This window comes from Nansenia antarctica (genome assembly GCF_963989245.1).
Source record: "Nansenia antarctica genome assembly, chromosome: 1".
Taxonomy (NCBI): Eukaryota; Metazoa; Chordata; class Actinopteri; order Argentiniformes; family Microstomatidae; genus Nansenia; species Nansenia antarctica.
In genome coordinates, this window is record NC_137674.1 from 14,451,663 (window position 1) to 14,467,462 (window position 15,800).

Consider the following 15,800-nt stretch of genomic DNA (forward strand, 5'->3'; position numbering starts at 1 on the left):
CACGCTAAGGCGCATGCATGCTATATCATCACAAGGTCTGTGTTCCATTCCGGCCATCAACATATCCTGCATGTCATCCCCCCTCTCTCTTACCCGTCCTTCCTGTCAATTTCTACTGTCTCTAGAAAATGCTCATATATAAATAAATAAAAAGGAGGTTGAGTCATCATGCCTTCAGAATGCTATTACCTGCAGAACAGTAATACTACTGCTATACTACGTGTACTAATTCTGCACCGCATAAACTGTCATGTACAGTACCTTTTCAAGTTAATATAATGTCAATACTCTATTTAGAAGGTAAGTAGCCTATTTAACACTGTATGATAACCTATAGTGTGAATCACACACATACATTGATGATGGTATGAAAGTACATCACAATCACACATAAAACTGACACTGTATGCAACTTTCAGACAGGATGATTGTCACTTATGTAAAAAGAGAAGCCACATACAGTAGAGAAGCTTTATTATAAAGACCATTCCCTAAGTCCACAAGCCACCAGGACAGTAGATACCCAGTCTACACTAGTGAACCAGTTGCTTGGTTATCCTATATAGCGAGCCTATCACTTCAATACACTTCAATATAATCCAATAGGTTCCTGAAATGTTCTAGCGCCTCAAGCAAAACATACAGTATTCAGTTTTCTGCTTGAGGGAATCTTCCAATGCAACGGTTTTCTGTTTAGTGTCTGTGAGTATAACAAGTGTATATATACAGTACCTTACATACACCAACATTGTAAAGGTTACTTTGAAACATGGTGGAATGAGGCAGCTTGTTACTAATGGAATGTAAGTCATGCTGAGTAATTTTTCACAGTTGTACATTTACATTTACATTTAGCAGACGCCTTTATCCAAAGCAACTTACCACAAATACATTTGTCTAAGTAAGTGAATCATCTATCCATCAGTCATGACAAGAAAAAGTGATCTTACAAATAAAATAGTAGAATTATGTTGTAATAATAATAATTAAATATTTCAGAAGAAGAAGAAAAACCTTTCGGTAGCTTTTTACTACAGCTCGAAGTAAGTGTGTGTTAACATGGTAATTACCAGTAATAACCTGTAGCAGTAACAAGAAAGACAATTACTTTGTTATTACAAGGTAAGTTGGACTGCAGTTTCCATGTAATTATTTTACATGAGAGATCTTACCATCACATCTAAGATCATCATTTGTTACCCAAAAACAAAAAAGGTAGTTGCTATGAAATAAAGTGTTATCAGAATTAGAGCTGTTCCCATTTTGTTTTTGGGTAGCAAACCACGGTATTAGTGTTAATGATAAGACTGGATACAAAGCTAGAACAAAATGGAAACAGGTAATATAGCATTCTTCCAGCTCTGATACTTATTTCATAATAACTACCTTCTTTGTTCAACCATCTTTCAAGTAAAATAATGACATGGAAACTGCAGTCCAACTTACCTTGTAATAACAAAGTAATTGTATTTAATGTTACTGAAAGGTTAATGTATTACTGGTAATTACCATGCTTATTACCCACTTATCCCAATCTGTAATGTAAAATGCTACCAAAAGTGGTTTTACGATGTCAATAGTTGCTGTTGTCGTAGATAATAATGTTGTTATAAAATCTGAGACAGTTGAAAACAAACTATGAAGATAGTACTCAGTCTTGCAGTCTACTACAGACATTGTGTTGTTGTTGTTGTTGTTGTTGTTGTTGTAATCACATAATTGCCTAATTGAGTTAATTATTCAGTGAGGTTGTCAGGATGTCCAAAATAGGCAGTCTCTCAACAGTCCTAGAGGAAATCCTCTGGATATATCACGCTTTAGGAGCTGGGGTCGCTGGTGGGAGGCTTGCTACTTAGATAAGGCCTGCTTATGTTCAAATCACTATACATATGTACACATAGAAAAAGGAACAAGGCAAGCAAAATGAACAAAAACAGACAGGATGCATGCCCCCCTCCCAAGCCTGAGCTTTAAGAAAGGTCATGTGATGAGAGAAATGTGCTGGTGGTCTGACACTCCGCCCCCAACAACTCCACCCCCTCCCTAACCCCCCACTGACAAAACCTTCCCGACCTTCTGTCTAATTGGACTTCGAGAGGAGACAGAATGGTTGAGGATGGAGGGAAGGGGGGCATAAATGTGAAAGGTTTCTTTTTTCTCCACTGAGATTCCCAAGACTCAGTAGGGAAGGTAGGATTCTCTGCCTACGCTCATAGTGCTGATGGACAAAAGGGCCTCCGTTTCCAATGCCACAGAACTATCCCCATTCTCACCCTCTAAGTACTAACTGGCACTGAGATTGAACTTGAGAGAATGAACCAAGGCAAACAAGCACTGCAAAATGTAACTATAAGAGGCAGAGAGATGATGGTGTCTTATGGCTGTCACGGTACAAGTGCAATGCTATATCTAAATGAGGTTGTGCCTTTCCATGTTAACCCACTGCTTTTACACTTGAGAGTTATAGTATTATGAGTAGGTGAATGTACGTCAAAGCTACTCATGGATCATTAGGCTTCCATTGCAGACTTCACTCCATCATTAACTGATTCATTTTTTTGGTAAAACCCTAGAAAATGTTTAGACATAACTGCTCCAGTTGTGAGTTGTGCAAATGCCAAAAGAGACTACATTTAGAAAATGTACACCCAATGTACGAAAGAGGCATATCAAGATCAAAATGTTTAATTATGAGCCTACAGTTGCTTATATTATACGTACTGCATATGCTAATGCCCATACATTTAAAAAATCCTCTTCTCATGCAAGTCCCTTAATTGAAAAAGTAGACTATGACTAACAAAGGCCAAGTTGATTGAGTGTATGCCAGGGCAGATAGATGTGCTATATAAACCTAATTCCATGACACTATGGAACAAAGACTCACATAGTTTGGAGCACATATAGTGGGATGTGGGATATAGTGACCAATTACAATGTTGTGCTCTATTTTGCTTGAGCAAAACAGTTCTGTTTTGCTCAAGCAAAATAGAGCACAACATTGTAACTCAACATTGTAACTCAATTACTGAGTTGTGCAATAAATACTTAAAATAATTCAAATAACATCTTAACTAAAGCATGATTTGATGGTGCCTTGTCTTTCACAGGGTTTTTGAATTGATATTCAACAGAATTTGAAGGGGTGATCTGGGATTGTTACATACATTTTTGGACTTGGAATTAATGAATTCATTAAATTGAGAGTGGTTACATTTCTCCAGCCCCATCCCTCAGCTGTTTACCAAAGAAGAGTCAGGGAGACCACTTTGTTGTTATTTTAATTCCAGATTGCACCTTTAAGTAAACAGTGTGAGAATGTATTGCACACAATGAAATGACTAGCTGCAGTATTCAAAACTGCAATTGGATTATTTTCCATCCTGTCTATTTTAAATATTATGATTACTATGGGCAACTTTGCTTACTCCTTTTCTCAAGCAAAATGGGGCCTATGGTAACACTATGGCAAACACGTATTCATAATGTATACGCTGTTTGATGGACAATCATGTACTTTGCACAGGAGCAGTATGATGACATTTAGCCACATTTGCTTGTAAATGGTATCTGCTACATTCTTGTTATCATTATGTTAGTCACCCACTAGCACAACTTTTAGAGACAGCTTCTTCCTTGTGTGGACTGTTTTGAATGGTTGAACTCAGTTCTTTTCATAAACCAGAGTAGGATTTTTTCCTTGTCCATAGAAAACACTGCTATTGAAAGGGTCTCAAAGTGTTCTTGAAGACAGAGAGTGCAAAGCCCCTTTTCTCTATAGCTTGGCCCCAGACAGTACGTTTTTTTCAGTGTCCGTTTTGACAGTTAAGCTGTCTTGTTCTGAAAAGTTTGCAAAAGTGAGTCAGACTATATTTTCAATATCCCTTCACTTCTCTATCCATCCTTCAATCCCATCCTTCAATCCTTCAATCCCTTCCCTCATGTTATTTTCATATCATCATTCTTCGGTTTTTCCTCAAACAAGAAAAATATCTCAAATAAGCTTTTTATTTTTGACCATAAGAATAATACATTCAGTAGTGTGTACTCTCTCCACTCTTTTACAGTTGTGTTATTATCATGTATCTATATAGTTGCTGTAATTTATTAATTTGGGTAATTTATTAAAACACTGCTGAAGAATGTTGATGCACAGTTTGAATCAGAAAACTACAAATAATAGAAAAGTGCAAAATAATATTTTCCGTAATTAAATGAAATAGTTGAATGAAAACAAATTGATTCCCTTTTGTTCCCTTATGTTACTTGTAATGAATTCAAAACTATATCACCTTATGAGAGCAATTTACTAGTATGTTGCGTGACAACTGTAAATGCAATGGACTATTCAATAGGTCGACACCTCAACACAATGCAGGATATAGTAAACCTCTCTAGGCTGTAGGGCTTTGCTCTTTGAATACAAAAACAAAGTATTTTGTACTTTAACAGACCATTCTCAACCAACAGGTATAACAGTGACCTATTTGATCATCATAACCTGATTATCATCATGGCTGCATGTCTGAAAGAAAAACACACTTGTGGAAATGTCTAGGGTTTTGTGCTGGCTCTGACATTAAAATGAATATATTAAGCACATACCTGCTATCTGTGTGGTTCCCCTGTGGATATGTATGCATGTGGGAAAGAAAAGGAAATAAAAACACACTTGGCTTTGTTTGTAGCCATATAATATACCGTATATATGATATATACGTGATATATCCACACTCGCACCACACATTTCACAAAGTTCAATATATTTCACAACAACAGTACCAAAGAGCTTTGATTGATTTATCACCCCCCTCCATTACATTCATTCATTCATATTTTTCTGATATACTAACCATCTATTAATTATAGACGTGAATAATTTACAATAAAATAACAATTTTAGGTACAATTCTCATTTTCCTTTCTTTGTATACTACAATAATTCCACTCAAGTCACCTCGCTGGTATTTTCTAAACTTTCCACAATGGTGACAGATCTTAAAACATCTCATATGGCAAAAGGTACTATATCATCTTAAGGATTTTTTGCACTGGTTTCTATTGTGTTCTTAACATTTTGTATCAAGCAAAATTTGGTATACCCAACTGCAAGCAACTTAAGCTGAAGTTGAAAAACATTCCCAGAACTCTGTTCCTCCCTCCTCTCTTTGCCCAATCCCACAGCCACAGCACCCGGGAGAGACTCATCTGCTCTCTCTCTCTCTGTTACAGTACACATAGAAACCAGGACTACCACTCTAGTATTAAAATCACAGATGAAAAAGTGGAAATACTGCATCTTTAGAGATGAAAGTCACAAATGTAGATATTATAAATCATAGGAAACCCTCACAAAACCATTTATAAAACAACTAACACAGAACAATTGTATTATCATACTGTATGACAAGATTTTCCTTTCTTCTGTTTTGGCCCAAACATAAAAACAAATACAAACTGGTATACAAGACTGTATGGTAGCTTAATATTGCAACACATCTGCATATAGTATGTAAATGCCTGTGATCCGTATGATGCCATATCCCTGTGTTCCTTATCAATATCTGCAAATGTAAAATTATCTGTGATGTTTTTGTTTGACAAGGGTCTTACTGCAAGCTTACTATGCCTTCCAACTGTCTCAATAGTCACCTGAATTTCTTTTTTTAAGGGTCTTTTCATCTACACACAGTTTTGACATGTGTCTACCCCAAAATAAGCAAATAATAAAACACAAAATCCAAACGATGCCATCATGCTATACCCTTGGTTAACCACTGTGTGTTTCTGTGTCAATTCTTCCAGCAGCTTAATATTTGTGGTGTGTTATCATAAAAACAGTTGTGATTGCCACTGCGGCTAAACGATTGTGAGAAAACTCAAATCCCTGCACCCTTGTAATCTCATGGAAATTTGCACAACCAACCATTTGTATTGAAATTCCAAAGAGGGAGATGAACTTGATTTTAGTGCAAAAGCTTTAAAAAATAATTTAAAAATCACCCTTTGTGTGAATGTGTATGTCCTTGTTTTTCTCCCTCTGAGAGGTGTCAGAGGTGCAGTCGGATCACATGAACGACAACCACAACACAAACAGGACAGAGGAGGGCGAAAGAGAGAACCAACAGGACAAAGACAATAATAAAAAGCCTGGGAAACAACCAAATGAATAAAATACCCCCCCCACAAAAAAATTCTAATCTAAAAAACCCCATCATTCCAGAACTTTCTTGTCCATGGAATCCTTCCCATTTGGACATCGCGAGTAAGGTTCAAAAGCGGAGGAGCTAAGGTAGCGGGCAGACAGTTCCTGCAGGTTGCCGGCCAGGGAGCCCGTCATAGACAGGGGGGTGGAGGACATGCGGGTGGCCACGCTGCCCAGCAGAGAAGGCATGGGGAAGCTGAACATGCCGTGGGCCGACGGGGATCCCTGGAGGCCCACCACCGTCCCTGGGCTGGTGACTGTGGGTAGAGGGGGGCTGCCGCTGGCTGTCCCTGTGCTGATGCCGCTGCTGCTGCTGCTACTGCCGTTGCTGACCAGGCCGATGGAGGGCCCGCGCAGGGCGGTGCCCAGGGTGCCGCTGCCGCAGTGGGACAGGAGGCCAGGCAGGCCGGGGGGCGTGAGGAGCCGGCCCTGCTCCAGGAGTCTCAGCACGCTGCAGGTGGCGGCCGTCTCTGACACCACAGAGCGCAGCTCAGAGTCCTTGCCCTGGTCCTTCTTCTGCTTAGTGCGTCGGTTCTGGAACCAAACTTTCACCTTGGAGGGGCAACAGACCATCAGTATCAGTCAGAAACCGAGCCAGAATAAAAACAAGAGAGACCCTCGAGAACTTATGACAAAAAGAATATCAATTGTGACAGTGATTGCAGAAAATGTACTGAATAATTCTGTTTGCTGTGACTAATTATGAAATTGTTAGTTCTCATGCTAGTTCTCAGATGAGTTAGGAGGGGTTAGGGATGAAGCGGCTAACAGTGAGGTGAATCCACAGTGTCTGTTCGTAGTGGTAGATTCTAAGGGTATCAAAAAGCACACTGTGATTTTATTTAAGCATGAGAAAAACAATAGAAATGACACTTCTTTCCAGGACAAGGCCAATGAGGATGTGCTAAAGTTAGTACAAAAAGACAGACATTTTTTTTCATGACCCGACGCAGACAGACAGTTTATATCTGTAATATAAGCACATAAGGACAAAGGGATAACCACATTAAATATTAAACATACACTTGACTATTGTGTTCCCACTCACGTGAGCAGAGAAAAGATAACATTTGAATATCACATGTTCGATTAGAAAATATATCTGTTTTGCCACATTTAAATTGTCAGTGTTTCATTACATATTTAAAAATAGAAATAGGATTTGGTATTTGTGGCTGTTTACTACACGTATGTTTGTTCTATCGCTCCCTCTATCAAGTCTTTGCAATCAAACCTGATGACCTTCATACGGATCATAATTAGAGCAAATGTGTCTCAATCAACAATAAACCATGTTGCTCTGTACTACTACTTAATGTATTTATTATTTGTATATCATGCTTTCTTCCATGTTCTTGTTGAGTAACTGTATGGTCTATTTTCCATAAACAGCTAAGTATATTCATGAGCTGCGTTAGTGGGTCAGTCGAAAAACTATATACTAAAGAAATGGAAATGTACTCCAACAAAAAAGCTTTCCAAATGTTCTCTTTATCGTGAAGGGAAACCAGATCAATTTAATAAAAGGACAACATGACATTTACCATACATGTTATCCTAATGCTTCATCTGAGCATTGTTGAATATTTGTCAACCTATTCTATTTGAGAGGATACATTTTCTATTTAAAAAGCTGTGCTCTGAAGCTTACATCCCAAATAAAGATGATTGGGTGTGCTCACTTCAGCAAATCCAGTCGTCTCTTAATGCAACACCTCAACAGTGCCTCGGAACAAGATGCTAATTTCATGATGCTGTCATTAGAAACTTCATCAATACTTGAAGTTATTTTGAAGACTAAACCCTAGGGGCTGTGGGGCTGTGGGGCTGTTTGAGGTCTACAGTAAATGATTCTGTTCTATAAATCCCACAAGAATTTAGAACTCATTGTTTGCTGACATTGTAAATATGTTCACATAATAAGATAAAAGCAGACAATAGATTTGGTTGGGAAGTAAAGAAAACAATTGTTCCAAATTGGCTCTTATTACTGATTTAACAAATACTACAGGCAGCATGAATGGCCTCTGATCATTTAAGTTGATTGGTATTTCAATGATAAGAAAGTGTTCTTGTGCTCTGACCAACAGAGAATACCTGTCACATGCCTGCCACAGACCTCTGCCCAAAGTCAAACTCCCTCAGTCTCACTAAAACATTCATGGCATAAGAAATAAACATGTAAGACAAATGCGGCTGACTATGCCATTATCCAGCTTCAAAATAAAATAATTAAATAAAATCCTCCTGCAAATACATCAACCTAAGCTCCTGAGGAGAAAAGTATATATTTAAGGGTGACTACGGTTGGTATCTCTGTGTATCTCTTGTGTCAGGAGCAATAAGAGAGTGCAAATACAGTTCACCCACTGTGGGCGTAGCGCGACCTTTCACTGACCCCACAGCTAAGCATGAGGTGGAAAAGCTTCTTTTTTTTTAAGCCTGTGGACTAGAAGGTGACTTTTTCTCCAATGAAAAATTAACCATCTTATGCAAAAATGTAGGCTATAAGGACTTGTATACCTACAGTATATAGCAGTGAACTAAGATGTAAACTTTCAAAGCAAAATACAATTAAAGAAATATGAGATACATATGAAAAATGCTATGCTGTTTGTTTGGTCCACATGGAGTATAGAATTCTGAATTCTAAATTACTTTCAAATTGATAGATTTTTAGTAAGAAGCTCAGCAAGCAGAATACAAACAATGCTATGTGATGATGATGATGATGATGATGATGATGGGCATGGTGATATACTGTGGACACATAAACATACAGTACATTGTATTGACCTACCTGAGTTTCAGATAGATTTAGTTGGCGGGCCAGATCTGTGCGCTCCCGCCCAACCACATACTGGCACCTCTGGAACTCCATTTCCAAACGATAAAGTTGTTCTGCGGTGAACGAGGTCCGTGTTCGTTTAGGCCGGTCCAAATCCAGCCCCTTTGGAAGAATGATCTCACGGATGGACCCTTTGGCGTCTGCAACAAAGTAACCATGGAGGCTTTGTCAGCGAAGCAACACAGTGTCATTTAAAAACGCTTGTGGCTCATTAGTACCACCACACCCAAAATTAAATTAATACATTGATAATTGCCATCAGTGAAAGACAGATGGCTTGTCACAGTGCAGAGCGAATAGCTACATGAACATGTCTATAATGTTAGTTTTCGTCTAGAGTAAAATACTGTAGGCCTATATATTGGATATTTTCAGTATATTAAACACATATTTTCCCAAAGATCTAGTATATAATATGTGTATTTGACACATTAATTAGTAGGCTAGGATAAACTACGATAAACCAAAACCAGTCAAAATCTTTATTGGAAATAGGAAATTAAGTTGTTCAGTAAGAATACAACATCTACAAATAATGTTGATTATATGTTCCTTTGACTTACAATGACAATTACATTAACATTTTAAAATAAAAATATTTTTGTTATTACATTGAAAATAATTCAATACTGTCAAGTGATCTTTTTGGGGATTATTATATGATTATTATATGATGATTCTGAAGGTATTTATTTTAATATATATATATATATATATAAGCTACTTCATGACAATAGTTTATTCATAACTTGAAGGTCACTTATCATCTAAAACCACCTGACTATAATCAGAAAGTACGATATTTGAATCAAGTGTTTAGTTAGTTGTGAAATGTCAATAATTGATGTTTTCATTCAGTCTTCATATTGGACCAACTGCACATTAAAATATTTAAATAATAATAAATAATTAAATAATGAGGTTATTCTGCTATAATTTCCAGTTGACAGTCAAAGCACTGTACTAAAACAACATCATAATTACCTCATTTCTTAGCTTAAGCCCAACCAAGTGAAAACTTGCTAAACAGTTATTATCAAAGCCTATATATATATATTAATGCTCAAGCAAGGTGGGTGAATATTCTTATGTAGTAAAAAACAGATCCTCCTTTGATATGCTTTATAATATGTTTTGGTTATATGACATAATATAACAGCAGTGCAATAAAATGTATTTTCAAAAGAAACAAAGTGATTGTGAATACAAGCTGTTTTCAAAGAAGGGCTGTGTCATGAGAGTTATATGAAGAATAAAAAGTCATGAACATGTTATTTCACGACTACAAACGGCACAAGGCATTTATTCTGCTGCACTTTTTAACAACACAGTAAGGTTTTATCAAATAACCCCCCCAAAATGGACTAAAACAGCATCTGATGAGAGTATGAGTGTGTGTTTCTTTTCTTTTTTTAGCATAACATTGCACTCTCACCCAAGAATGCTCCAGAAGCGGCAAACTAGACTAAAGCACACAGCTAAGTGATGGTGCCTCATTTTCTTGAGCTGTTTCTGAGCATGTGACAAAACTAACAAAATAAACTAAAATAGAGCTCAGAAGAAATGTGCAAATCAATCATTATAACAAAGACATATAAAATACCTATAAGTCAATGTATGGGAAAATGGGTTCCTCAGCCTATTAAACCATAAACATATTTGGCTAGTGAGGTATGCCTCAAAAACGAAAAGTTAATTCCATTACCTATGTCTATGCTTCATAAACTATAGAAAGCATTATCTTGAATACAATACCCGAAACATCCCTACGCCAACCCAGCATATCTCACATAGAAAAAACAATCTTATTTCTCCTTGTGGACAGCTTATAAACGAAAGCAAAACGCAAATAGAGCATTATGAGCATTTTGAGTGGAAGTCCCCTCACCTCGAACAAGTATTCTCCGGCAGTAGTCCGGGTCCCCTGTGCTCCCCCGATTCTTCTCGCAGTTCTCTCCGGTCCCAGACAGAGAGAAGGACTCCTGCTGCTCCTTTAGAAACGTTTTCGAGAGGTTTCCCTGGGAATCCTTGCTGTCTTTTCCCTCCTTTCGTCCATTCTTCAGAACCATCGCTGGTTCTGTCTCTTGGCTGTATCTGACCTCCATACTCACTTGTCCTCTTGGAACCTTTCTCTCTTCCCCCTCTTTTTTTCCTTTGTCAGGTGAAAAAAAGAGCTTACAAGACAATATTGCCTTGTTGGGTTGTCTCAACAGATACGATTTGTTTCAAAACAGCACCTTTTAGACCGTAGAGTCAGCTACCTAATGTTCAGAGAAACACTTGCCTTACCCAACCAAGGTGACCTATTAGGTGCCCTATTCCAGACTGCACTTGCCCAATGATCATCGACTTCTCTCTGAAACTCAACAGCAATTGAATGCCCCCTCGCCCTGTTACATACACATCAAGCTGATAGATGATAATCAGAGCCATAGACAGACGCACGCTCGCTGTTTCAATTGATTACGGTAATTTCGCTTCCTCCACATTTGTGTAACCTCATGAATACACTAAATTGTTTTGGGGGAAATAGATCAGGTCTTGATGGAGGGGTTCGCTCCGTCTCCCTCTGTCAGCCAGCTCTCAGCCGAGGGAATCAAGAAAAAATGATTGGTCTTGGAAAAAAGCCTCCCTGAACTCAGACACAATCACAGGGGTACGACACTTCCAGAAAAAGTTCCCAGCCACTTCATTCTTCGACCCGGGGTAGATGATCAGCCATATTTTACTTTTCACACTCTCAGTTGGTCATCTGGCCATGCTGGCGAAACTCTAATCACCTTTACTCTGAACGGCTCTCTGCAACACACAGCTCTCGCCACTGTACATCTATCGCGGACGAGTGGGTGAAGAAAGAGAGAGAGAGACTAAGATGGAGAGAATAAGGGAGAGGCGGAGAAACAGAGGATATAGGGGGGAAAAAATCCAGCTCGGAAGGAATTTGTCAGACGCAATGACAGATGATTCACCGAAAAACACCCGCCTCTGCTTAACAGGAACTGTGTTTAAGTTACCTGTGTCGTCCCACGTCACTAAGCCCGGTCAAACAACTGCAACGACGAGCAACCCAGAGGTCCTAGTCATTAACACGGCTACCTCCCATTTCATATATATGCACCAGAGAAGCAGTCTGCTTCACTCATAATCCTAACCTACACATCTGAAAAACACAAAAAGGCGGACAAAACGTGTCTTTAGTCCCTGCTCTCACACACTCTCTCACACACACACACACACACACACACACACACACACACACACACACACCCGGGAATAGCCCCCACCTCTCTACACCCCTCCCCTTCCAACCCACTACCCACCCACCCACCCACCCACCTCTTAGCTATTTTCATTGTCAGTGCAACAATATCTCTGGACACTGCAGTGGCCAGTAATCCAATAAGACCATTGATTAGGCTACAATGATTCAATTCAAACCAATGGCCTTGTGCAAGGAACATTTCCCTGGCCCTTCTCTTCACCTTGCCGTGCCAGAAGCCCTCTTCAAGCTGCCCCCCTCCCTGAGTACCATTCATTCCTTTATGGGAAACAGAGAGGAAAAGGAGTGAAAGATGGCAATTATCTAATTGGACTATTAACAAACAATTCTGGCAGTTTGGCTGCCTGGCAGCAGTCTTGGGTTGGGTTTAAGGGCTGCATGTTGCACTAACTTTATTCACTGAGTGTTTGAGGCACGGCTGCTTGGAGGGGAGAAGGAGCGATTGTTACAGAAAGGTAATAGGAAGGGTAAAGAGGAAGCGACTAAAGGGGACCTCTGCTTCTCAAGCTGTGTTGCTGAGCACCAGCCTGAGAAACAGCTTGTAGATAGTAGATGTAGTGCACTGTGGCCTCTTGGCTCCAACAATGGCTAATCTCGAGAAAAAAACGACTTCATAGCTACATCAGATGCAATATCGCTAGGATCTCACTGTAGACTATTAAGTAGTACACAATATTCACATCAATGTAAGGCTGGAACATAATATGCACATACATGTGTGTTCTCTTGCAATCTTCTCTTAAATAGTTAACTACTGTACTAACATTACAGAGCCACTGCATGTTTTCATAGTGACAGGCTTCATGCTGTAGCTACTGTTTGATATAATTCAGATGTTTTTATGGAGCCATGAGTCCATTTAAAGGACTTTGGATACATCCCAAAAGGAATGGCAACATATTCACAGCCAAAAAGTGCATTCAATATTGAGCAATGTGAAGGACAAGTAAACTAAGTAAAATAATGATGATATCATTTGGACAGAAGTGGGACTGGTTTGGCCACAATGTAAAGAGGAAGCTTGTGGTTGTGCTTCGGATGCTAAATAGACCTTTGAGCTCCTCAATATCACTCCTGGCACAGCAGTGCTTCCTCAGATCAGAGGCAAAGGCAAAGCAACTACATTTCGAGGCTGCATCATGTGGTGCAGATTTAGTCCCTTCCACTCCACCCCAAAAAGATGACATCATTCTCAATTAGAAGCATTAGTTAACAGAGCCCTCACTAGAGCTTTGTTTAGCACAAAGATAACACTACTGTAGGGTGGCTCTAGGCTAGCGTTAGCTTCAGACCATCATAGAAAACAATGCAAAGACGCTGCATTCATATTGCGTTTTTTCACCCAAAAGCAAACTTAAGAACTCTCTTCTGTTTAATAGTCTATTAATGCCTAATTACTTAGCTTCCCAACTTCACAATGGCTTTTTCAGGCTAATGTAACCTTGCTCCTTCTAACAAAACCATTTAAGTTCTTTGATATAAGGTAAGTTGCTGCCAAGTGGATAGACCTTGGCAAGTATTGGTGCGAAATAGGCAACATTGTCATTTTAGGTGAATGAATTCAAACTGTTTTACATAAAATGTAATGTCCCCATGGAATAAAGCCAGCTGTTCTTGAACTCTGTGGTATGAAGGTACTTGGTCTATATGAAATTAACTGCAGAAGAATCTTTGCTGCTAGTCTTGTGTGGAGGTTTACGGCATAGCACGAGCTAGGGGTTGTTATCCTAGTTTGACATGGCTCTTTTCTTGTCGAAACCCTTGTGACTTACAATGGAATGCTTGTGGTTCCAAGCGATATTGTGAAAACAAACTTTCCCCCCAATTATACTCAACATTGTGAGACATGGGTTTACACTCCAGTATACTAGGGTTTAATTATGACCACGTTTGACAACTGAGCTAATAATTGGGGTTAATAGGTTTGTGTTGGGCTCTGGTAGACTCTTAGCTCCTTGCTGCTTTAGTAGCAACTTTTTTCTTTTTGAGACAGTGGGGGTGTCAGCTAACCTTTCTCAATCAACAGGTTCACTAGATTTGAACCGACAAATGTACATTTGCTGTTCTCCAATATACAGTACATAGGACAAGTAGCCACTATCTTCAAAGAACAACCTGGGCTGTTCAATGGTCATTTCAATTCATGATATACACTCACTGAACACTTTATCAGGAACACCTGTCCACCTTCTCATTCATTCAGGTGGTGTAATGGTGTGGGGAATATTTTCTTGGCACACTGCGGGGCCGTTAATACCAATCAATCATCACTTGAATGCCACAGCCTATTTGAGTATTGCTGCTGACCATGTGCATCCCTTCATGTCCACAATGTACCCATCTTCTAATGGCTACTTCCAACATGATAATGCATCATATCACAAAGCAAAAGTCTTCTCAAACTGGTTTCATGAACATGACAATGAGTCCAGTGTTCTTCAGTGGCCTTCCCAGTCACCAGATCTGAATCCAATATAACACCTTTGGGATGTGATAGAACGGGAGATTCACAGCTTGAAAGTGCACTTGAAAAATTGTGTGATGCAATCATGTAATCTTGGACCAGAATCTCAAAGGAATGTTTCCAACATCTTGTGGAATCAGTGCCATGTAGAATTGAGGCTGTTTTGAGAGCAAGGGGAGGCCCTACCTAGTATTAATATAGTGTTCCTACAGTGTTCCGCGAGTGTATATATACCCATTGATTCTTGAATAATAAAAAACGTATAAATGTCTTATGAGCTTAGTAAAACTGTCTTAACTTACAATAGGTGATATTGAAATTACAAACAATTAAAGCAGTATAATATTTTGGATTTTGGTTAACCAAAATCCAAAATATTATACTGCTTTAATTGTTTGTAATTTCAATATCACCTATTGTTAGTCCTTCCAACAGGTGGCAGGCCAGCCATTCTTCTGAAGAATGAATTAAGGATTGTAACTTCAACTAAATCTGTGGTCATGTTTAGATGCAAAAAGAACATTATTTGATATTCAATGTATTGCGGTAATGTTGTAGTGGTGTTTCACTTAGTAACCCTTAAATAAATAATGCTTCCTTTCATTGCATACACAGGAATGAGGGAATATAATCATACCCAATCTATTCCGTGGGACCTGTTCTTCTTTCTGTGAGCTCAATAAAGGGAAGGGTGAGGACGAAGAACAAAAGGCAAAGAGAGAGAGAGAGAGAGAGAGAGAGAGAGAGAGAGAGAGAGAGAGAGAGAGAGAGAGAGAGAGAGAGAGAGAGAGAGAGAGAGAGAGAGAAACATTTTCAATAGCTAGGCGTCCATCACCGGGCCGGTCCCTCTGTAGACTGTGTTCAACAACTATACACAACACAACTATTGCATAATCGGTACAACTCACAGCAGGGGTAATCCGCTGTAATTCTCTATCACACAGTACAGTTAAGGTGAGGTTAAGCAGAGAGCACCACTGACTTCCAAAGCTCAGCTTCCTGT

The 15,800-nt window shown here is 39.0% G+C and overlaps 1 protein-coding gene across 1 annotated transcript; it reads right to left on the bottom strand.

Annotated features, from left to right (window-relative positions):
- Positions 1-6,214: 6,214 nt before the first annotated feature.
- On the bottom strand, positions 6,215-11,158 carry vax1 (ventral anterior homeobox 1; the record flags this gene model as incomplete). The annotated part of the gene is made up of 3 exons (XM_080531298.1): positions 6,215-6,757; positions 9,006-9,193; positions 10,942-11,158. The coding sequence occupies 3 exons, from the start codon at positions 11,156-11,158 to the stop codon at positions 6,215-6,217; spliced, it is 948 nt and encodes a 315-aa protein (XP_080387424.1).
- Positions 11,159-15,800: the final 4,642 nt, after the last annotated feature.